The 22644-nt window shown below is 52.2% G+C and overlaps 1 protein-coding gene across 2 annotated transcripts in view; it reads left to right on the forward strand.

Moving 5' to 3' along the window:
- Positions 1–19740, forward strand: part of COLQ (collagen like tail subunit of asymmetric acetylcholinesterase) — a 66123-nt gene extending 46383 nt beyond the window's left edge. Inside the window, exons 11-17 of one of the 2 annotated variants that reach the window (XM_082655707.1) lie at positions 2315–2395; positions 7247–7352; positions 13290–13429; positions 14641–14760; positions 15100–15220; positions 16583–16685; positions 18331–19740. In XM_082655707.1, the coding sequence (XP_082511833.1) occupies positions 2315–2395; positions 7247–7352; positions 13290–13429; positions 14641–14760; positions 15100–15220; positions 16583–16685; positions 18331–18400 (741 nt within the window). In that variant the 3' untranslated portion in view covers positions 18401–19740. Of the gene's footprint in view, positions 1–2314; positions 2396–7246; positions 7353–13289; positions 13430–14640; positions 14761–15068; positions 15221–16582; positions 16686–18330 lie in introns of those variants that run through there. The other variant, XM_082655708.1, reaches the window with a different exon arrangement.
- The last annotated feature ends 2904 nt before the right edge of the window (positions 19741–22644 follow it).

Genomic DNA, 22644 nt, shown 5'->3' on the forward strand with positions numbered 1-22644 from the left:
GTGCTCAAGGGCCCTGGCGTGGGTTTGAGACCACTCTGCCTGCACCCAGCTCAGCGCTCCTTCAAGGGGGCACATGCACTGCTGGAGGCCCACAGAGTTATTTTAGTGGGTGACAGCTAAAACATTTTTTATTTGATAGGTAAATTTATTATCTATTTAAGTATTTAGTGGGATTTGCTTGGGACAAGGCTTAATAAAAAAGGAGTTAGTTTGGTTGACTTAAAGAAAAAATATTCAGTGAATAACAATAGAATGGTGTGCAGATGTGATAAAAACTGTGAAAGTGGCAACTAGTGACAGACATTTTTTTAACTTTTACTTAAGGTTAAGGAAGAGGTATGGGGGGGCGAGGGGAGTGTCAGAGAAAGGGTGCTTGAATGATCACTTAGGACAACCACCATCACAATGATGGTTCCTCATGCTGTAAGGCACTGACATTGGAAATTTATTTTTGCCTAAGCCTCAGAGCATGATATTCTTCAAACAGGCAAATGGGATGCTTTCTTAGAACTCTAAATTGTTTTCAAGTTCGCCTTAAAATTTTATTTTCCAAACCTGAATGAACAGTTTTTATCTGACTTTCTCTTGTCAGTAGATCATATTTAAATAATTTCAATCATCCGACATGATTATAATTTATCACTGCCTAAAGCTGTCAAAACCTCTGTCTCTGCTACCTACATAGAGTGTTGGGTTAAAAATAAATAGATTCATTATATAAGCAAGTGAAAGGAAACATTAAGAGAGACAAATAATTTTATTTTAAAACACTTAGTCTAGGTTTTCATTCAGTGCAACAGTGGACATACATTCCTGTAAAATTAAGTATGACAGCTTCTCTGGTCTCTGCACCATTTACTAGACTTGCCATACAGAGTTCTCTCTCCCTCTCAGGGCAGCCTGTTTAAGACAGAGCTGATGTGATGACCATAATTAGGTCTTTGGAGAGAAATTAGATCAAGACATTACTGGCTGCTTCCAGCTGGTGAAGAGAAGGACCACACTTTCTTCAGATGATCTTTTCCAAAAAATTATGCTGTTTATGCTGCTGTTTTCTCCCAGCCGAACAAGATACCTCTCAGCCCCCTGTAAACAGCCAAGGAAAATTATGCAAACATCTCCATGGCCACAGAGAATCCACCCTATCCTAGCAGGCCGAAGGACGTGATGGACGGGAAAGAAATCGTAGGTTTAGGGACAATTCTCGGTGAGGCGAAATGCTGGTAGCTTGACAAATTCATTATACTGGCTGAGCCAACAGGTAATTTCAGGTCCTTACTGTGTATTGGTGTTCCCTGGAATTTTCCATTGTGTTGTACCTCCTCTGGCCTCCCTGGGAGAAGTCATCCGGGCGTTTATCCTCGTCTGAGTGGCCCGGTCAGCTCTTCACGGGCACCAGCTGTGGCCTAACAGAAACTCTCATGGCTGCTGTTGCTAAGCTTAGCTGGTGTGGTGCCTTCTGGGCTATGGAGGGGTTACTGGGGGTAGGAAGGATGCCCTGTGGGGTGGGTTCATGAGCCGAAGAAGCCACCAGTGGGCCTGGAATCCTGGAAGAGCACGGGGAAGGAGGGATGAACCAAAATGGAGAGACAGGTTTTACAAAAGGCTGGCCTTAAACTCTGGAACTCTGCAGTTGGTACATGTGGTTCCGATGGTTCCAAAGAGAGCTTTTCAATTAGGACTGTTGCTTACGCTGCTTTCCGTGCCTTTTACAATAACTAGATTGAGTATGTGAACATGTGTCTGGAACATCTCTCCCACTAAGAGTTTTTATCTGAATCAAATGGGAGTGAGGTGGAACTCAAACCAGCTTTTTACTGAAGAGTGGGGAATTATATAACATGAGCAGAAACTTCCCAAAGATGATAGTCGTCAAAACTGTGTCCAATCATTCAAAAACCCATAGATCTGAATTTGTGCTAAAAACAAAGCAAAGCACAGCATACAATTTCAACTAAGAGAGAAGGCATTTCCCCCATTGGTGTCCCAGGCACAGGGGACTGAAATGCAGGCGCCTCCCACCCTAGCCTCTCTGGATGGGGATTTAGGGACCAAAATGTGTGCTGCCCGGCAGCTGTCTCTCTCAGATAGTGACCTCCCCACCCACGGTAACATTCTCCTTCCTGTCCTCTTCCTTGAAAAACTTCTCTCCCTTCACACGACCTCATCGCTCTCCCAACCTCCCAGAGCAGCCCGCCTGGAAAAGACTGGGAGTGAGCAAGGAGAGGCCCCGTGGCCGGAGATTGGATCGACCTGGAGCTGAGATTGCTCCTTGTTTCCTCGTTCCTCTCTTGCTTCTCTTTCTTCTTTCCAGGGTGAAATGGGACCAAAGGGCGAGCCCGGGATAGCAGGCCACCGGGGGCCCACAGGAAGACCAGGAAAACGAGGCAAGCAGGTATGGATCCCAGGGCTCACCGGACCTCCTGAGCTGGGGTGCGGGTGTAGGGAGGTGGGCAGGGCGGGGCGGACAGGTCAGGGACGTTGCGGGCACACAGTCTCCAGCATCCTCTGGGCTGGGGGGCAGTAGCAGCACCCCTTCCGGGGCGCCTGGGCTCTCCACCGAGGCGGGAGTGCGAGGCGGATGGGGTAGGACGTCCGTCCAGCTGTGTCAAGGCTAGAGGCAGGAGTGGGTCTTCGGTTCATAAGAACAGGTCTGTCTTATCCAAGGCAACTGGGAGTGGAAATCAGGTCTGCTCGTTCGCCCAGAAAAATCTGCTTTTTGCCTCAGTGCCCCAGATGCAGACGGAGTTCTGGAATCAGCCCAGATATTTCCCTGCTGTTCAAGGATCTGCTGGGTCTCAACAATAGGGTGCTTTCTCCTCACTCAAGATCCCCATTTGTAAATGACCCCTTTATTGGTACTATTCAGGGTTTAGGGAAAGTTTTCATTCTGAATTCCCCTGGTCAGCAGGCTCTTGTGTCAAACCATGTGATGTGAGCTGTCCCCAGGGCCTCAGAGAACCTCTCCCTTTTGCTCGAATGAGACGTGTGTGACCCCTACTCTTTTGTTTGCCAGTCTGTTGGCTTTTTACCTCCTTTCCCATTATACATGTAATATATGATCATCACAGAAAACAGAAAATTCAGAAAACTAGTAAGGAAATCATCTAAAGACCTAACACCCAGGTACAACTATGTTACCATGTATGTACACTTCCTTCCAGTATTATTGCTTCCGTGGGCTTTCTAGTCATTTGTTCCTTTTATATCTGATATATACTTATTGTATCCTAAATTTTTAACTTAAAAATCACAACACACACATTTTAACTTGTTACTGCCTTCATTAAGCACTCTTACTCTTAAACATTTTTTTTAAATCTCTGCATCGATTTTGGTAAATAAGTAACCAGAGTAGATAGCTTGGACAAGAGAAGCCTAACCAAATTATAAATAATGCTGAGAAGTGAACGTGTTTGGGCACATTTCCATTCTTTCCTTAGGCTAGATCTGTGGCTTTCAGACTCTGGCTTCCATCAGAATCATCTTGGGGGCCGATTAAATACAGATTCCCTTCCCCTGGTGCACTGGTGGTGGTCCCAAGTGTGCCTCTCCTCTTCCCCAATGTCGAGACCTTACTTCCCAAAGACTCTGATACAACTGGGGCTGCGGCATGGGTTGTTGTTGTTTTTAAAGCCCCACATGAATCTAATGTGCACCGGGATTCAGAACCACGGTAACACTACAAAGCCAATTCTGGTCTTTTCGAAATGAACTTAGGAAAGACATAGACTCCAACCTGATGAATCAGCTTCCATGATGACTTTTTTTTTTTTTTTTTTTTGCATTACGCGGGCCTCTCACTGTTGTGGCCTCTCCTGTTGTGGAGCACAGGCTCCGGACGCGCAGGCCCAGCAGCCATGGCTCACGGGCCCAGCCGCTCCGTGGCATGTGGGATCCTCCTGGACCGGGGCACGAACCCGTGTCCCCTGCATCGGCAGGCGGACTCTCAACCACTGTGCCACCAGGGAAGCCCCCATGATGACTTTTGAAGTCACAATGTTCCAGTTTAATTTTTAAAGATTTACAGTTGGTGGCATGGCCATGGGTGGCTTCACAATGATGCCACAGATACTAATTTCCTAAAAACTAGGTTCAGAAAAAGAAGAAAAAAGGAAAAATCTTTTCAAAAAAATCGTTTTCTCCACTACTGCTGCATTCCATCCAGAATGTGTTATGCTTGGGGTTTGAGAAGCCGGTTGGCTTCTGTCATCTAGTTCTTTCCTTGGGCAGTGTTTGTCTTGTCCTGGTTAGGGCCGAAGCCAAGGCTCTTTCTTGACCCTGTTGAGAATGATTTCGTTGGGGCAATCTTAAAAACGACACCAGAAACAGAGAAGTTAGGGAAATGAGCCCATCTTCCTCCAGAGACATTACAGACACCCGAGTGTGCTCCAGCCTGGACTGGACTCGTCAGCCTTGGGAGCGGACCATGATACTTTCTTTTGTCATGAATTAATTGCCTAGTAGAGTCTTACATACAGGGTGTTTGTTGAGCCATGATGCTAAGAGTCTCTGGAGGTTATGGAAAGTCAACCCAAATCCTGGAATCAGAAATCTGGAAGGGGATCCAGGAGTAAGAACTGCAGATCCAGAAGGACTTTAGAGACCACCGACCCAATTCCCTGCATGTAGTCACCAGAAAACCGGGGGCCAGGGAAGTGGCCTGACCACCCAGGACCCCCAGCCAAGCCAGCTTCCAAGCAGGGTTAGAACCTGGAGATCTGAGACCAGCTTCTCCACAGCAATCTTCACATCACCCTCCTGCTTCAGGCCTGGCCTCTGGGCAGACCCAGGACAGCAGCTCTTGACTTTATCACACAAATCTTCAGTCACGGAGACACAACTTCCTTGACGGGAATCACCAGACTTGGTGGCAGTAAAGGAATAAAGAATGCTTTTCGGGCTTCCCTGGTGGCGCAGTGATTGAGAGTCCGCCTGCCGATGCAGGGGACACGGGTTCGTGCCCCGGTCCGGGAAGATCCCACATGCCGCGGAGCGGCTGGGCCAGTGAGCCGTGGCTGCTGAGCCTGCGCGTCCGGAGCCTGTGCTCCGCAATGGCAGAGGCCACAACAGTGAGAGGCTCGCGTACCGCAAAAAAAAAAAAAAAAGAATGCTTTTCCTGGAAAGCACTGCTCAGTGAGTCCCGCTCACAGGGACGAGGCTGTTCTGAATAGATGACTGAGCAGCAGAATATCTGATTACCGCTGAGGTCAGAACAAGGAGCGTTCCCAGCTCCTTCAAGCTGTGGCACTTCCTGTGCTCAGAGCCAGCTGATGTGGCTCTTAGAAGAGCAGGCCTTCGCTGTGGCTATATTAAGACGGTGTGACTTCCTTTGCCATCTGGGACCCATCTTGGTTGCCCCACGGAATGCTAAGGCAAGGCTTAAGACTCCCTCCATGAGGGTGGAACTGGAGACAAACTCTGACCTCACGATCCCGCATTAAGTGTTTAAGAACTCCTTGGACATTGCCGAGAGAGCCCCCAGGGCCATGTAGACAAGGCAGCAGGTCACACATCACATGGTGGTGAAAGGCGTGCCCGGCCTGCCTGTTCCCCAGGCTTGGCGAAGGTTATGTTTCATTAGGTGGGCGAGGTAGCCACAGCACAAGGGTATGAAGGGGACCAGGCCAAAGCCATCAGGCATCAGTCACTGTCCTGGTCGGGCCCCGGGCACGAGTGGACAGTTAGCAAATGGCTTAGGGGAAGGATCTACAGGTGTGCCATCCTTGGTTTCTGGGGTCATGCCTAAGGGCAGCTCTGGGGGGAGATGTGTGCTCTTAACCCTCTCAGAGCAGACAGCAAAGAGGACATGCTGTGTGGAAAGACTATACCTGCAGGTGTGCCTTTCATTAAGAATCAGGACTTTTCTAACTGTGGGAAAAAGATGAAACCGAGCCAGTTGCTATGATAATCAGCTTGGCCCACAAAGCCCTTGATTCTGTGCAAACCACTTTTTCACCTTTGAGATCTCTGTTAGCCTCACAGCAAGCCTGTGCAGGTGTATATTGCCTGGCCCCATTTCACAGATGAGAAAACTGAGGCACAGAGCAACAACATGAGTTACCCAGGGTCTCATGGCCAAGATGAAAACCTAGATCTCTCGACCTAGAGCCAACAAACTACATCCGCTTTGTGTGTTCAGCTTCTCCTCCTTCCCCATTTGGTCTGGGGAAAGGAGGTGAACAAAACAGATTCTGGCCCGCAGGGAGCTTCTGTCTCCTGGAGAGACACAGAGGAAATGACCACACGAACAATGGTAGTTATGATCAGGGATAAAGGCCGTGAAGGAAAAGGGCCCATGATAGGGAGAACTGACTTGGTCAGGCAAGGTCAAGGAAGGCTTTGCCGCAACTGTATTTTAGCTGGGAGCTGAAGGATGGGAGGGAGTTAGCTAGGCAGAAGGGTGGGAAGAGGGGTTCGGGGCCGAGAGAAGAGTCTGGAGAAGGGAAAGAAAAGGAATGGTGCTGTTGAAGACCAAGAACGCCAAAAGCCTGGGCCACGCGTGGAAAGCCTGGCCGTGCAGGGCTGTGGAGGCTCCAGTAAGGAGCTGGGTCTTTATCCTGATAGCAGCAAGAGGCCACGGAGTGGGAACAGCTCTTGTGCTGAGACAAGAAATTGTCCTGATGAGCAGGCAGAGCCTGCTGATGAGCAGGCAGAGCCTGATGCCAGGTGACTGGCCTAAATCCCTGCTCTTTCCTGAGCCTTTCTTTCCTCACCTGCCCAGTGAGGAGTGTGGTTTGGATTGGTTCCTATGTGTCTAGGACAGAGCAAGAAGTGATGTCTGTAGAAAACAAACTGACTGTTACCCGAGGGGAGGGGTGGGGGAGGGGCATATTAGGGGTATGGGATTAACAGATACACACTACTATACATAAAATAGATAAGCAGCGAGGATTTACCGTGTAGCACAGGGAGCTATACTCAATATTTTTTAATGACCTATAATGGAATATAATCTCCAAGAAAACCCCACCAAATCACTACGATGTACACCTGAAACTAACACAATATTGTAAATCAACTATACTTCATTTTTTTAAAAAAAAGTAATGTCTATAAACATGCATCCATCACTGTCTCAAATGTCACTTGCCCTGAGGTTTTTAGGAGCTTGCTGTTCCCTCTGGGACCTCTGCGACTGCATCCTCCCCCTGGTACTTGCTCCAAAGTGCAATTTAGAGATGAACGGGGGAGGAGGTTTGCCATGTCCTGCTCTTATAACGGGCTCTGCCTTTCTCTCTGTCAGGGGCAGAAGGGAGATAGTGGAGTTATGGGCCCACCAGGCAAACCTGGGCCTTCTGGTCAACCTGGCCGTCCGGGCGCCCCAGGACCCCCGGGTCCCCCGTCTGCAGGTAAGAGCTACACTGCTTCACCTGATCCACGCTGTTGCCCTCCTGGCCAGCCTCCCAGAGAGCACGGGGAGATGTCAGCAGAGGCCTGCCTTGTGTTCTGAGTTGGAAAATGCCTGAAGCATTTCAATATATTTCTAATTTATCCACAATTAGACCCAGTCAAATTTTACATGAGAGAGATAAACACTATTCTGGCTTTGTTTTGGGATTTGGGAGAACAAATAGAGGAGTGAAAAAGAAAAAAAAAATCACATTGGTGATGTCATTTACACTTTAAGTGAAAAATAACAGGCAAGTATTGCATCAACTAACACCCTTTTCTAGAAGAACGTTTCATGGCTCCAAGCAATGCTCTTAAACCTAGAAGTAAAGATGACATTGCAAATTTTTCTGTCTTACACAGTGTTATAAAAGAGTCCTTACAGATGTGCATCGAATATAGAAAGAAACCACTATAAAGGAATAAAAGTCTACCATTGAAGAGGGTACAGGTACACTGCTACCTTGTTTTACCTTGCTTAATTTGAGGAGCTAAGCCTTTTATTTAGTTTGTCAGCTCAGAGGAAGGCCTTCATAGCACACCATCTATATAAGCACAGCAGCTCTAGGTCCAAGAATACTGTTTACTGACTGTGCAAGATTCTTTGTCCTCAGTTATATGAAAGGAATCAAAATTTTTATTCTAATTCTTTTCTTAAGAAAATGAAGGCATTTAAAAATCCCAAAGTGCACTTTTCCCCACTGTGGGGAAGTGTTTACAACCACATCATGGGAAGGTCAAGAAATGTCATTTTGTTAATCCTTAAAACCAAATGAAAACTGGCTCTGAGACTCCAACCTGCTAGGATGCCAGGGAAATTCAGTCTCAGGCATTAATGGGGTTCTCTCCACTTCTTCAACTGCCACAGAACCGTGGGGCAAAGATCCTGGGGAGTTATGGCAGATAGACATCACGGGAGGTGACCAGCCCTTGATCTGCCCCATTCACCTCTGAAATGCCTGTTGCCCAAGGCCACACGGTCAGACACGTGACCACCTTCCTCACGCCAGGCTTGGCTATCAGATCATCTCCAAGCCTGAGAATCCTGCTCCCCAAGGCTCAACCTTCCCAGGAAGGCCCCACAGCTGTCCCTCCTGAGACCTTGGCTCTCCTCCAGGATTTGGGGGTCCCTGTGCTCCCACATCTGGGGTGATCCTTCCTTTTCTGTCCTCCAGCCCCTCCCTCCTCACACTCCTCATACAGCGCCGCCCCCTTAGGAGCTTTTCTCTTTTGAGAACAGAAGGCAGAAGTCTTCAAACAGTACCTGTTTCTCAGCAAAAGCAAGAAAGCACAAAGTCTTGCCACCTCCTTGAAGTCAGGAACGAAAAAATAATGGAAGAACAAACATCAATTACTGTGACGAGTTATCCTGCCACCCTTATTTCTAACTGTTAGGGGAGCTGAATTGAGATGCACCTCAGGCCCTGTGTCCATGCCCAGACCCTGTTTCCCTGCATTGAATCGATGATCTGGATGAAGGTTCTTCCAGCCAGTCCTTTCCCTCCTCCGTTCGGACGCATAACGTTCCACTTGAGCCCATGACCCTGAGCTGCCGACCCCAGAGGCTGGGAGCGTGGCCTGAAGCCCGGGTTTTGCCTTTGGAAGGGATGCTCTTGACCCTTGGGGGTATTTAGGAGCTCGTAAAACTGAGGAATAGCCAGGAGGTATGCGGTTGGGGGGGTGTCCTCAGCAAACTAAGACCTTACTGGTCTCACTGTGTGTATCTGACTTGAATCCCGTTTCCCTCCTAGGGCCTGGGGTGGGGTGAGAAGGGCAGGGCCTGGAGACCCTCAGCAGCTCCCTCAGATGCCCGCTTTTTGTGTTGCCAGCCCCATCCCTGTAGCAGGGCCAACGTAATCCTATTTTCTCTCCTTGGTCCTCTGGCACCTTGTCTTTCAGCCTGGTATGCCCACCCTCTTCTCTCTCTACCACCCCGTCCTCTGCCGGATCCCAGCCTCAGTGCCCTCTGCCCTCCAGTGGACTCTGCTGTCTGTTGAGCTGGAGCATATTCCTACAGTCCCTCTGGGTCCACGTGGCCTGAAATAGTGTTCCCGTCATCCTCTGGTCCAGGAGTCCCCAACCCCCAGACCTGTTAGGAGCCAGGAGGTGAGTGGCGAGCTAGTGAAGCTTCATCTGCCACTCGCCATCACTCGCATTACCGCCTGGAGCATCCCCCTACCCCTACCCGCCGGGTCCGTGGAAAAATTGTCTTCCAGGAAACCGGTCCCTGGTGCCAAAAACGTTGGGGACCGCTGCTCTGGTCCACCCCACCAACTCCTCTCCTTCCTTCAAAGCACTCTCTTCAATAAGGCCTTCTTGGTCCCTAACGGGATGAGTCTCCTTCCCTTGGGCCCCAGTCCCACATTGCATCTGCTATGGCCCCTCCACTGTTAACTGTTTTCTGAGGATGTGTTTCCTCTTTCTTCTAGATGGCAGGTCCTTGAGGTAGGGTCTTGGCCAAGTCAGCTTTGCATCCGCATGGCGCCGGGCAGGTGGGGTGCGTGGGGCTGGCCCCTGCAGGTGCTCACACACCTGGTCTACTTTGACTCTCGGACTGTCCCACCTGGATTATTGCACGGCAGGCAAGCAGGATGCGGGCCAGCTCTTTGACTGATGTCCCCTCCCTGTGCCTTCCTTTGGGTCATTTCCCCTCTGGGGAACCTCCCAGAGTGAGGCTGCTGAAGAAAATGGGGCAAGAATTCTGCTCTTTAGAAATGGTTTTGGGGGGATGGGTAGAGAAGGAGGGGGAGGAATTTAAAAGAGACCTTCCTGTGCCCAGGACCAGCTGGGTCATCCTCAGGAGTTGGAACAGGCCTCCATAGCGATTTCTGAGACTACCTTTGAGAGCCTGATAAAGTTCCACTCTCAGGAAAAAAATGTGTCCACCTACACCCAAGATTCTGCTCACTGCTTCCCAGAGCTCCAGACGCCCTGCCCCCGATCCATCTTGGGATATCTTCAGGCTCTGTGGACCCCGGGTTAAACTGCCTGGTCTGGTCCATCCTTTTCTTTATAGATGAGAACTTTGAGCCTCAGAGATCACAGAGATTCCCCAAGGTCACAGAGCCGACTGGTGGCCACTCCTGGTCCAGAATTGGCTTGTGACTCCTGGTCCCGAGACCCTCCCACGTAGCCATGCAGCTTCTGCCGGGGTAGAGTGGGATGGGGGTGACATGGAGACGACTCCATTGTTCCTCTGCCTTCTCCCAGGTTACCCCTCGGACCTGCTCCCACTGCAGTGGCCAGTGGAGATGGGAGGCTCCCTGAGCAAAGATGCAGAGCTGGGTCCTCCGGCTGCCGGGGATGGGGGAGAGGCTGCCCGCTGGACAAGCTCCGAGGGGCTGAGTTGGGGAAGTTTGGGTTGCTGTGCCCTTCAGTGCAGCCTGGCAGGAAGCAGGCAGGGGTAATGGATGCCCTTGGACAGCTGGGAGGAAGCGGCAGGGAAATGATGGCGGGGGGGAGGGGGGCAGGAAGCAGGCTCCTTGCCACATCCTGTCTTCCTATCTGGAGGCCACCTCTGCTTCTGGTGCCTGGTGCCCGGGGGCGGGATGGTTCTGGGGAGATGGAGGGGGCAGGAGCTTCTCATTACCCAAGTTAACCAAGAAAGAGGGCCTGGGGACGGGGGAGGGAACCACAGTAAAATGCCTTTAGGATGTAATTTGCAATAACCAGATTACAAATTTGGCTGAGTCCTTCCTGACCCCAGACAGGGCATAAGTGAATCACTGTGGTACCTGGGAATTGCCAGCTTCCTGCGAGCATCAGTATTCCTGGACATGTGTCTTTTGAATGGCATAGTGTTAAGTCAAACATGAACTCAAATCTCAGCCTCACCACTAATTAGCTGGATAATGGGACAAACTCCTGAGCCTCTCTGAGGCTGTGGTTCTGGAGGAGAAGTTGGCGGTCACAGAGCCTGCTGGAAGGCGGCTCCCATGCTCTCCCATCCTTGGTTAACTCCCCAAGACATTCCTGAGCTGGTGGGGTCTCTGTCCCTCCAAGCATGAGACTGGCGTTCCTCCCAGATTGTATTTGTATTTCTTGTTAGAACGAGCGACCATAACTTGGTGTAAGATGCTGGCAAGCCTCCCTTCCCGGCGGGCTGGCAGCATCCCCATCTTGGACACATCTGTCCACCGGCTCAGGAAGGCTCAGGGTGTGGGCATTCCTGCTGGGGTCTCCTCCTCCAGTTGCAGCTGCTTCCTCGGGGTTCTGACCAGACCTCTCCCCCTGGGGTCATTTTTTTCCCCACCCTTGTGGGATCTGCAAACCATGTCCCCAATTGCTGACTGCCCTCGATACAGTAAAACAACCTGAAACCAATGACTGGCTGATCTCCAAGCTCCCCCTTATTTTCCCAGCAGGAGGGGTACTTACTTATTTCTGTTTTCAGTGCCCATCTTTTCCTCTCTTTCTTCTCTCCCTGTTGGTGGCTCTGGCTCTAGCACTTTTCTGCCAGCTGGAATGGGACCTCTAGTCTTTTCTGAAGACCTTCCCTTTCCAGTTAGTCTGCATTCATTCATTCAGTTATCAAACATGTACTGTGCCCCTACTTTGTGCCACGCCCTGATGAGTGCAAACAGGCATCCACCTGCCTTTGTGGAGCTGACATTCTCCTGGGGGAGATCCAGCTGGCCTGGATAATCTCACAGTGAATAGAATCACAGAGATAAGTGCCAGGAAGAAAAGGCCTGGCGAACTAAGAAACTGTACTCAGTGTGAACAGGACGGAGTGTGAGGATTCAGAAAGGCTTCCCTGAGGAAGTGATGTAGGAACCCAGATCAGGAGTGAGCCAGGAGGTGCCTGGGAAGGGAGGGATGGTGGATGAAGAGGAAGATAGCCTGGTGGGGGTTTTGTGCAAAGACCATTTCCCGAGACCAACGGCTCTCAACCTCGGTGCTCACTTGTGAGAGCTTTGAAAAGCACGGATGCCTGTGCTCCATTCTCAGCAGTCCTGATGGAAGTGGTCTGGAGTGTGGCCTGGGCATCAGGGCCTTTATAAGTCAAGGTGAGAACTACTACCCTAGTAGGCCTCCTGCCTTTCAAAGAGTGAATTTCCTGATCATATCTTTTCCGGACACTTTTCTCAGAATCAGGTAAGAACAAATAGGCTGAGCGTTTTCAAACATTCCATTTCTTCCAGAAGAAATCAAAGAAACCCACATTCAGAAATCCCTTTGTTAAATTCCTATATATAAGAACAAAATAAAATGAGTAAAAAAATGATGAAAGTTATCAGCCAGCAGTGCACTCATCAGGAAGACGTCCCCATTAATAATGGTCTAAATATAAATAGGGATTGTTTCCCTCCTACGACAAAGAAATCCAGAGGTGGACAGTGGCTGGCTTTAGTTCAGCCTCTAGGTCTCGCTCTCAGGGCCCCAGGCCCCATGAGGCCCTGGTCTTCCCTGCGATCTGGCTTCTCTTCTCACACTTGTTACTGCAGCACAGCTGCTGCAGCACCAGATATCTTGTCTGTCTTCCAGACAGGAAGAAGGAGGAAGCTGTGTCTCCCTCCAGCTATGCTTCTCCCTTATCAGGATAGACTTCCCCAGACACTCACCCTTCTCCCACCACGGATCTTACATTGGCTGACACTGTGGCACACAGTCACCTCCAGGAGCGAGGGTGTCTGGGAAGTAGAATGCCCATCTGTCTGGTCTCCAAGGTATAGAGAGAGGGAAGGGAGGAAGAGGGTTGGGGAAGGTGTTGCCACACCCAGTGTGGTTAAGGGACCCACACCTTGAACCAGAAATGTCTCTCTGGACCTCTCCTCCAGGCCTCCCTGAAGTCCACACTGTGGACTTCAAACTTCTGTCATGAAGGTTGCTGACACCTCCCTGGGCTGTTTGGTTTTCTCTTCCTTTGCTAGTAACAGCAGTCTGTTGCTTCCTAGGACACCTTGTAATGGGACCCAAAGGGGAAAGAGGATTTCCTGGGCCTCCAGGAAGATGTCTTTGTGGCCCTCCCATGAATGTGAATAACCCTTCCTATGGGGAGTCTGCGTATGGGCCCAGTTCCCCACGAGTTCCTGTGGTAAGGCTCTTCTGGGCGGAATCTGGGGTGGTCATCCCTCAGGACTCTCCGGGATTGATGCTCCCCGGGCTTTGTAAAAGCCTTTTAGTAAAACTTATTTCCTCTGTTATACTGGGCACAAGCTCGTTACAGGAAATTGGAAAATAAGGGAAAATCAAAAGAAGAAAACCAAGGTTGTGGGTCTATTTTGGAGTATTTTCTTTGTCTTTTTTTTGTGTGTGTGGCTGTGCCGTATGTCTTGCAGGATCTTAGTTCCCCGACCAGGGATTGAACCCAGGCCTTGGCAGTGAGAGCGCAGAGTCCTAACCACCGGACTGCCAGGGAATTCCCTTCTTTGTCTTTTCTAAGAAAAAAAAAAATTATAGAAAACTGCAAATAAATACAAAAGCAGAACAAATAGCGTAAGGAACCTCTTTGTACTCTTTACCCAAGTTCAACAATTATCAACTCCCGGCTAATCTTGTTTCCTTTTTACACTTACTCAGGACAGCCTACCTACCTTAGATTATTTTAAAGTAAACCCGGACATCAATTCATAATTTGAATGGGTAGGTAATACTCTGTCCATCATGTGGCTGTGCTGTGGTTTACTTAACCAGAGCCCAATTGTCAGATAGGTATCAGGTGCTCCCAAGCTTTTCCCTGATATAAATAACACTGTAATGAACACTTTGAGTATAGGATTTTTGTTAAGAATCATTTCCAGGTGTTGAATTACTTGATTAGATGACATCACCTTTTTATTTACGTCCTTGTAACATTTTTTTAAAAATATTTATTTATTTGGCCGTGTCGGGTCTTATTTGCGGCACGCGGGATCTTCGTTGCGGCGCGCAGGCTTAGTTGCCCCACGGCACGTGGGATTCTAGTTCCCCAAACAGTGATCCAACGTGCGTCCCCTGCCTTGGAAGGCGGATTCTTAACCACTGGACCACCAGGGAAGTCCCCAAGTCTTTGTAACATTTTAAATGTTATAAATTTTAAACCATGGTAGATATTTTTATTTCAAACTCAGACATTAGGAACTGGATTGGGAAGGTGTGGGAATCAAGACATTGGTCACCACTTCAGGAGGGATGCAGGCGTGTAAAAGCAAACTGCCCTTCCCACTGATCACCAGCCCAAGGTCAGGGATTGTTTCCTCCTCTGGCTCTTCCCCTGCCCTCCGTAGAAGTGTTTCCTGGAATCCTCACCAATGTTTCCTCCGGCAGATATTTGTGGTCAACAACCAGGAGGAGCTTGAGAGATTGAACACCCAACATGCCATTGCCTTCCGCAGAGACCAGAGGTCTCTGTACTTCAAGGACAGCCTTGGCTGGCTCCCCATCCAGGTACGGGGCGCTCAGCACCCACCCCATCAGCAGAGGGACGCATCTCCAAAGGAAGGAGAGGCCTGGCGCACAGCTTTCCATGGAAGTCTGAGTGCCCTCCCTCAGCCCGCCTCTGAGAGCTTGCCATGCCCTGGCTCCCCACGTGGAGCTCTGCTCTGGGCCAAGGCTCCAGACAGGCTCCCAGCCCCGCACAGCCTTCCTGCCAACCACAGAGCTCTGGCTACAGGGGAGGCGTGCCCTTCCCCCACTGCCCTGCCCCCGCCCAGACCCTCCGTCCCCGGTGCCTGGCTACCTGTCCCACCGTACAGGTAACCGTGCGTGCTGTGTTTCTCTGGCCAGCTGACGCCTTTCTACCCTGTGGACTACCCCGTAGACCACCGCGGCTCCTGCGGGGACGGGGTCCTGCAGCCGGGGGAGGAGTGTGATGACGGGAACGGCGATGTGGGTGACGACTGCATCCGTGAGTGGCCCCAGCTTGAACCGCTGCCGGGTGGGGTCAGGCCAAGCCCTGGACACCAGCTGTGCTGGTTTGGGACAGTTCTAGAGCCAGAGCTGGGCTGCTGGGGGGACGACCCTCCCCACTCAGGCCAAATGTGAGCCCTCCCAACCGTCCAAGCATGGCGATGGGGTTGCTGTCAAGGATCTTGGCCCCAGAGAAGCCACCGGGCCCTCCCTTTCTTTTGAATCTTACTTCTTGGCAAAACCCACGTTCTAATTCAAGTTCTTATCAAAAGATAAAGGTGACGCAGGGCTGAGAGGCAGACGGGAGAAGGCAAGAATCTGACTCAGGACTCACTTTTAGCAGACAGAGTCCTCATAGCAGAGCTCTGTTTTGGGGATTGGGCGCCTGGGCTACCTTCAGGCTTATGGATGCTACCGGGACAGGCAGGCAGCATAGGGCTGAAGCGTCGTTTTTTCTTTTTTTTTAAAAAAAATCAAGTGACAAAAGCAGGAGGTGAGGTGGAAAGCGTGAGCTTTAGATTCAGATAGAGTTTGGACACAGGCTCTGGAAGCCACTGAGTCACCCTCAGGCTCAGGGAGGAGGCTACACGGTGAGTGGGGTGATGGAGGGCCTCACTTTCCCCAACTGAAAAATGGGTACGACCGCACCGAACACTCAAGCCTTTAGATTCTGTGAGATTCTGTGAGCTGACGTGCGCATGGATTGTCTGGGTGCCATGAAGGCTCGACATCCCTTCACTGCGTTATTTTTAAAGTCCTGCTATGAGAAGCCAGGGCTGGGGACGTGTAGGTGCAAAGGTGGGTTCCTCGCCAGCAAGGAGCTCAGAGGAGGTTGAGAGTGCGCAGGGGCAGGCGCAGGACGAAGTGTCTGGTTCTCTCCGTGTAGCTGCACTTCCCGCGACAGTTCCTGGGCGGTGATTCCTAGGATGCTGGCTCTGCCTGGAGTCCCCCTGCCCCTCGTGGAGATGACACAGCAGGAAGGAACTAATAGCTAGTCTCAAAGCCCTATAAAAATGAGGGTGGGTTCATACTCCTGGCCCCTCCCCTGGTGTGAGAACAGAGACCCCGTGGAAGACGGTCTGGCTCCCGAGGGACACAGGAAGCTCCCTGCAGACAGACAAGCGCCACCAAGGCTGTGACGTGCCCGTCTCCCTACCCTCACCTCACGGGAACCCCCCGTGGTGGTCCTGCGACAGAAACAGTGTCCTCCCGTGGGATTGGGGTCTGAAGCTTTGTGGACATCCCTGCAGGAGGGTTCAGGCTCTGTGGGATGGGGGGGGCTCCTTCAGGCCACATGGTCCTACCAGGCTGTCCCCCACCCCGCCCCCCTCTCAGGGCTTCACCTCCTGTGTCCCCTCAGGCTGTCGCCGGGCCTACTGTGGAGATGGTCACCGGCACAGGGGCGTGGAGGACTGTGACGGCTCTGACTTCGGCCACCTGACCTGCGAGACCTATCTCCCCGGGTAGGGACCACCTCGAGGGCTGTGACCACACCCCGGCCTCCCTCCCTCCTGCCTACTCCTCTCTCCTTCACAAATATTCCTGAATGCCTCTGTGTTCCTGGGGCTTTCTGGACTCTGAGGTATGGTGACATGGAACACATGCATGGTCCCTGCTCTGGCAGGGGGACAGTGCTAAACACAGAAACCCACATGCCACTCAGAGCAGTCGCCCGCCCCCAGCTCCGCCTGGGCCCGCAGCTCCGTCGCTCCCGTGACCACACTGGTCTCCTGGGAGTGGGCCTGCCTGGGAGGGGGGGCCGGTGGAGGGGGGAGGTGTCCGGGCATTTCAGAGAATCTAAGCATCTGTAACCTGAATTCTCTGGAACCACCGGGCAGGCCTGTGGGTACACATGAGATCCCACCAGCCTTAGTATCTAACTTTGGTGGCTCCAAAGTCCTCCCAGAAAACCCCAGGAATGGAGTCTTCCCTTCAAGCACCCCCTGCAGTTGTTTCTGAGACCCCTCAGTGGGTGTTCACGTGGCTCAGTATCCTGAGTGTCCTGGCCTTCATGAGGACATCTCCCAAGCCCGCTGAGGGCCTCTGCCCTGTGAGGCATGATCCCATGCCCAGAATGGGCTCTCCTGGGCTCTGTTCCCCCAGTGCTCACAGGACCAGAGTTGCGTAGCTTGTAGGGAAGGTAGGGAGGCCGCTCCTCTTCCAGTCCACATCCTGCTTCTCCCTTGGCCCCAGAGTGGATCCCTGGCTCCTCAGGAGTCCATCTGTCCAGCCGTTCCCTCCAGCCCCACTCCTCTGTAGGCTTGGACCCAGGACCCAAGGCCTGTCTCTCTCCTCCAAGGAGGTCGCCTCAATGCCCACCCCCAAACGCAGGGCAACAAATCAAACCGGGCTGGGGGAGCTCAGACCCCAAACTCCAAGCACTGTAGGCTGGGCCAGAACTCCACTGCATCTGTGTGTCTGTGTTCACTGCCCCTCCCTGAAGTAGGGAGGCTCCTGCCAGGCCCCTGCCAAAGAGTTGACGGAAGGACACCGCTGAGTATAGACAGTCGGACCTGGGGTACAGGGACACGTGGGGCCCAGGGCTTACCCCGCCGCTCTCTGTGGTTACTCTTTAGTCCCGAGAAGCCTCAGGGGATGCTTGCGAATGTGGGCGTGGTGTATCAATACAACACAGCCTCGGAATTAGCGCTTGGGCTTACAGACGTGTAGGCTGTGCTCTCCAATGTGGTAGCCCCCGGCCACACGTAGCTATTTAAATAAAGTTAAATATCCGATTCTTCATTCACACTAACCTTATTTCAAGAGTTCAATAGCCACATATGGCCAGTGGGTGCCACAGAAATAGTGCAGTGTGGTCTACTGGACAGCGCTGGAGAAAGGGCCGATTCTCTCTGAGAGGCTGCGTTCAGAGCCAGGCTACCTACAAACCCCTTTCCCCCACATCCCTCAGATGGACTCAAGGCGAGAAGCCCCAGAGGCCTGGACTCAGCTGCCCCAAGCCCCTCACCTTGGAGCCCCTCGCCCTTAGGAGGGTGGCAGTAGGGCAGCTCTCAGATGAGGTTTGACCAGAGTCGCGAGAGGAGGCCTTTGAGAACATGGCTGTGTCCTTGGGGCTCCTGCCCACTGCCCCGTGTCTGTCCCCCTCAGGTCGTACGGAGACCTGCGGTGCACCCTGTACTGCTACATCGACTCTACGCCCTGTCGCTACTTCACCTGAGGGCCACCGGGAGGAGGCGGCTGCACCCACGGAACTGGCAGTAGCTTCTCCACCCTCGGCAGACTGACCTCGCCCTGTCCTGGTCCGGTTTCCACCACCTTCATGCAACAGAAACAAGGACAAACTCTTGCTGCTAAGATGTGCTTTTAACGCAGTCCGACTGGAAGAACCTAGGACCACTGCATCCTGTCTTAACCCCGAGTACCGGGCCTCCTCCACATGCCCATCGCGACCCTCCGGCCAGGCCGACGGCCTGTGGGGCCCTCCCTTCCGAATATCGTGGACTTGGCTTTGCACTGTTAGGCACACAGACTGTTGGAGGTTGCTCCCGTCCGCTGGGGGCATCTGGGGCGCAGGCCTCTCGTCTCCTCTGACCTCTGGAAACGTGGGCATTCTCACCTGGCAGCTGGCCGGGGCTCCCCGGGCCTGGGAACCACAGAGCAGGGAAGTGGGCCTGTTCTTTGGGGGCGGCCCAACTATGGAGCCCCCCCACCCCGCAGCTAACCACAGCCCAGCGCGGCCTCGTGTGGATGCAGCTTCCCCAGGCAGAGCCCCAACTGTGAATAAGTACCGAGACCGCCGCCAAACCCTGGGGTGCTGGGGTGCTCACCGTGTAGACGAAAGCAGAGCAGTGGCCTTCTTTTCGACGTTTCCCGAAGGGGCTGCTCTCGGGGCCTCCCCATCCCCGGTACCACCCTGACCTCCTGGCTCTGCGCACTTGGACCTCCGTCCTGTGAATGTCCCACGTGTCCATTTCTCCTTCAGGACATTGGCTAGCGGGCCGGCCACTGGTGTTTCCTGAGTCCTTTGGAAACTGCCGCCTGGTTTCCCGTCTGGGCCCCACGATTGAGTACATGCTCCGGGCAGAGACGGCATCTGTCCTGGGCGCCAGCTCCTGGCTGCCTGCTGACTCCCGTGAGCCCTGTGACCTCCCTCCCTGTCTTCGTGGTGCATAGTCTTGTCCTCGTGTGCGTGCGCCCGAGCCCCCGTTTCTACAGGATCGTTAGCCCTGCGTGTCTGTGAGCTGCCTTTCATCACCATATTTCCTGAGTGAGGCTTAGCTTTGTTTGGGAAAGACGTCTTCCCCACGGCAGACCTCAGGTGGGATTTGCCCATTTGCTACCAGATGGAGGGACACTCCTGGGCCTGTGTACAAGGCCTGTGTCTTGGGCACTTGGCATTGTGCTGGTGGCCAGTCGTGGGCGAATCAGCCCCGGGGTGGGTGGACACATGGGTCAGTCTGGCTCCCTCCGCCTCTACTGCAAGTCCCGGACTGATGTTCCATGGCCCACGTCTGTCCCATGTGAAGCCACCACCTTCCTCCTGGCATCTCCGGATGGGAAATCAAGAAATAAAGGCGGTGTTCCTCCCTACTGTGGCGCTCTCTTCCCTGGGGGTTTGGGGCTGGTGTCCCAGAACTGCTGGATGGGATATGGGCTCTGAAATCCAATCTGCTTCCAGACTCGACAGAGGGTTCTAGAATGGGAAGCAGTCCTGCTCCCTCAGGGACGAGGGAGGAAACTGAGGTCCAAGGTCACCAAGCCGGGTCTTGCTCACCCCCAGCCTTGCTTTATGATCTTGCATAGGACAGAGTGGAAGTCCAGTACTGCCCTTGGACCTGGCCAAGAGTGGCCCAGTCCTGGGTCCCACTCCTTGGAGGGCACTACTCTGGCCTTCCTCTGGCCATGACCCTCCCCACGGGGCCACAGTGACACTTGCACACGCCATGCTGCAGGTCCCAGGAAACCCTAACTCTCCACCCGAGTGGTCCTGAGCCTGCTTCCGGGGCCACACAGCCCTCTCTCCGCGCCTGTCCTCCTGACTGTGGCTCGCATACACCTGTAGGCGTGAGGGGTGGCCAGGGACAAGCTGTTTTGCAGGGGTGGTAGATGGAGCTTGGAGACACAGGCCGCACATCCTGGCGTGAGACGGGCCAGGGGCAGGGAGGCCCGCTCTCCTGGTGCTGCCACAGAAAACTTTGAGGAATCTAAAAATTCCAGTCTTCACGAAAGTGTTAGCAGAACCTATTTAATGCGTAACAGTTTGTCAGTTTGATCCTAATGTGAATACTCAGACATTTCGTGTGGCAGCCACCATCTGTGCTCTTGTCCCTGGACCCTGCAGTATTAGAGGGGGGCCGCCTCCAGCTATGTCTAGGGAGTGTTCTGAAAGGCTCAGGAAATGAAAGGATTCAAGGTCAGATGTGTTGAGAATATATATAGTAATAGTCATTCTCCCCCTTCAGCATTCTGAAATGAAAAGATGAAAGATCGGGGAAGGTGGACCCGTGCCTCCCCTGAAACATTAACTCCGCGGCGTAGGGAGCAGCTTTGCCAGGAGCACGGACACCTGTCAGCAGGCCAGGCAGCCGCAGAAACACCTCCTGGGATCATCTGCTGGTGGGAGGCCCCTTACCCGTTCATACTTGGGTCATCACTTCCCACAGCCTCAGTTTCCTCACCTGAGAGACTTGAGACAGAGGTTGAATTTTCCAACTCTAACCGCTGGTGAGTGTGGATTCTGCCCTCCAGCTGTGACGGGGTATGTCCTTGGAGGGGTGATGGATTCCGTTGGCTACTCTCAAGCTGTCACGTGGCATGGCTGAGACTATGACAGGGCCTTCAGATATTGTCACCAAAGGAGGCAGTGTCAGTCCAGATGCTTTTGTTGGCAAGTAGCAGAAAATCCAACTTAAGTATGATATAAACCATACCATACCATAGAATTTATTGGCTCACATAACTCATAAGTTCCAGGAGTGGAGTGGCGATCAGGCAAGGTTCAACCAAGGCTTCCACTCCATTTCTCGGCTTGATTTATTTAGCCTCTCAGCTATTTGCATCTCTCCTGTTAATTCAGTCCTTAGGGTGGTCACAAGCTGACTACTACGGTTTCAGGCTAACATCTGGACCTTGTAACGTCCACAGGAAGAGAGAACATCTATTCCAGTGGCTCTCAAGAAGTTTTTTCCCCCCAGGAGTCCCCAGCAAATCTTGCCTTGAGCCTTGTTGGCATGTTTTAGGTCACATGCCCATTCGTGAACCGGTTCCTGTTGTCAGAACGCTGCCTGCTGATCAGATCACAGCTGGGTTCCTGAACCCAGGGTGGCAAAGGTTTTAAGATTGCCCTTAGCGCACCCCCTGGGGATTCGCCAGAAGCATATAGGCTGTGCGGGGAAGGGGTGGCTGCTGGACCGGATATATTGGGGAGCAGGAATGGGGCAAATGTGACAAACTTGTAAGCTAAGTAAGGTCTCTGAAGGGAACTTGGTAACTGAGATATAGGAACCAGTGCCTGGGAAGATGGTAGGACAAAGTTTCTGAGCGTCTTGGGGCAGACACATGGGTCCATCCATCACCCTAATAGGTAGGGGTGTGGAGGGCACACATGGGTCAAATTGCTTAAGATTCTCCAAACCTCATTATAATCAGTGGGCCAGCTTACACCCCAGTGACTGCTTTACTTGGGTTGTCTGCCCCAGCCCTCCTCAATTTAAATTTTCAACGAAACGCAGATCCTCCATTTGTGTGGTAGCAATGGGCTCACACACAGCTCGAGGTCCCTGGCGATGCACCAGGGAGATTATTATACTAGAGCAGCCCAGTTACCACCATGGGCACAGAGGGTCCAGGGTGTGGGCTGGTCCCCCACCCGCATATTCATTCTTAACCATTCTGGGAGGGGTGCAAACCACACGAGAGTGATGAGTTAAGGATTCCCCAGCCCACCTCATCCAACCCGCCTGCCCAAGAAATAGAGCAAGAGGACTCACACTGCCTGTGTCAGAGGGGCATTCTCTCTTGTGGCTCATTTGAGTTCCTTTCAGCCCCAGGCGGCGGACTTTTAGACAAGTCTCCGAGAAACCTCACCAAAGGAAGGAAGTAGCTATTTCCCCTGCCCTCTCTTCCCCCTGCCCCACTCCCTTCACAGGAAGGTAAAGGGGCCCACGTCACAGTGAACTTCTGCCCCCAGTAACTTCTTCAAAGGCAACGATGAATTTTGTCTTTGATGTTCCAACCCATACAAAGAACCACACTCCATGGGTGCCCCACCCCAAGTCACCCTCATCCAACACCTACCTAGATGGGAAGTTCAAGGCAGTCATCGTGGTCATGGGTCATCACTCACCAAGGGTGCTGTGTCCTGGAGCAGTGGTTCTCAAGCTTTAGGGTTCATCAGAATGACTCGAAGGGCTTGTCATTCTGACTCAGCAGGTCTGGGGTGGGGCCTGAAAATCTGGGTTT

This window comes from Grampus griseus, assembly GCF_964374135.1.
Source record: "Grampus griseus genome assembly, chromosome: 5".
Taxonomy (NCBI): domain Eukaryota; kingdom Metazoa; phylum Chordata; class Mammalia; order Artiodactyla; family Delphinidae; genus Grampus; species Grampus griseus.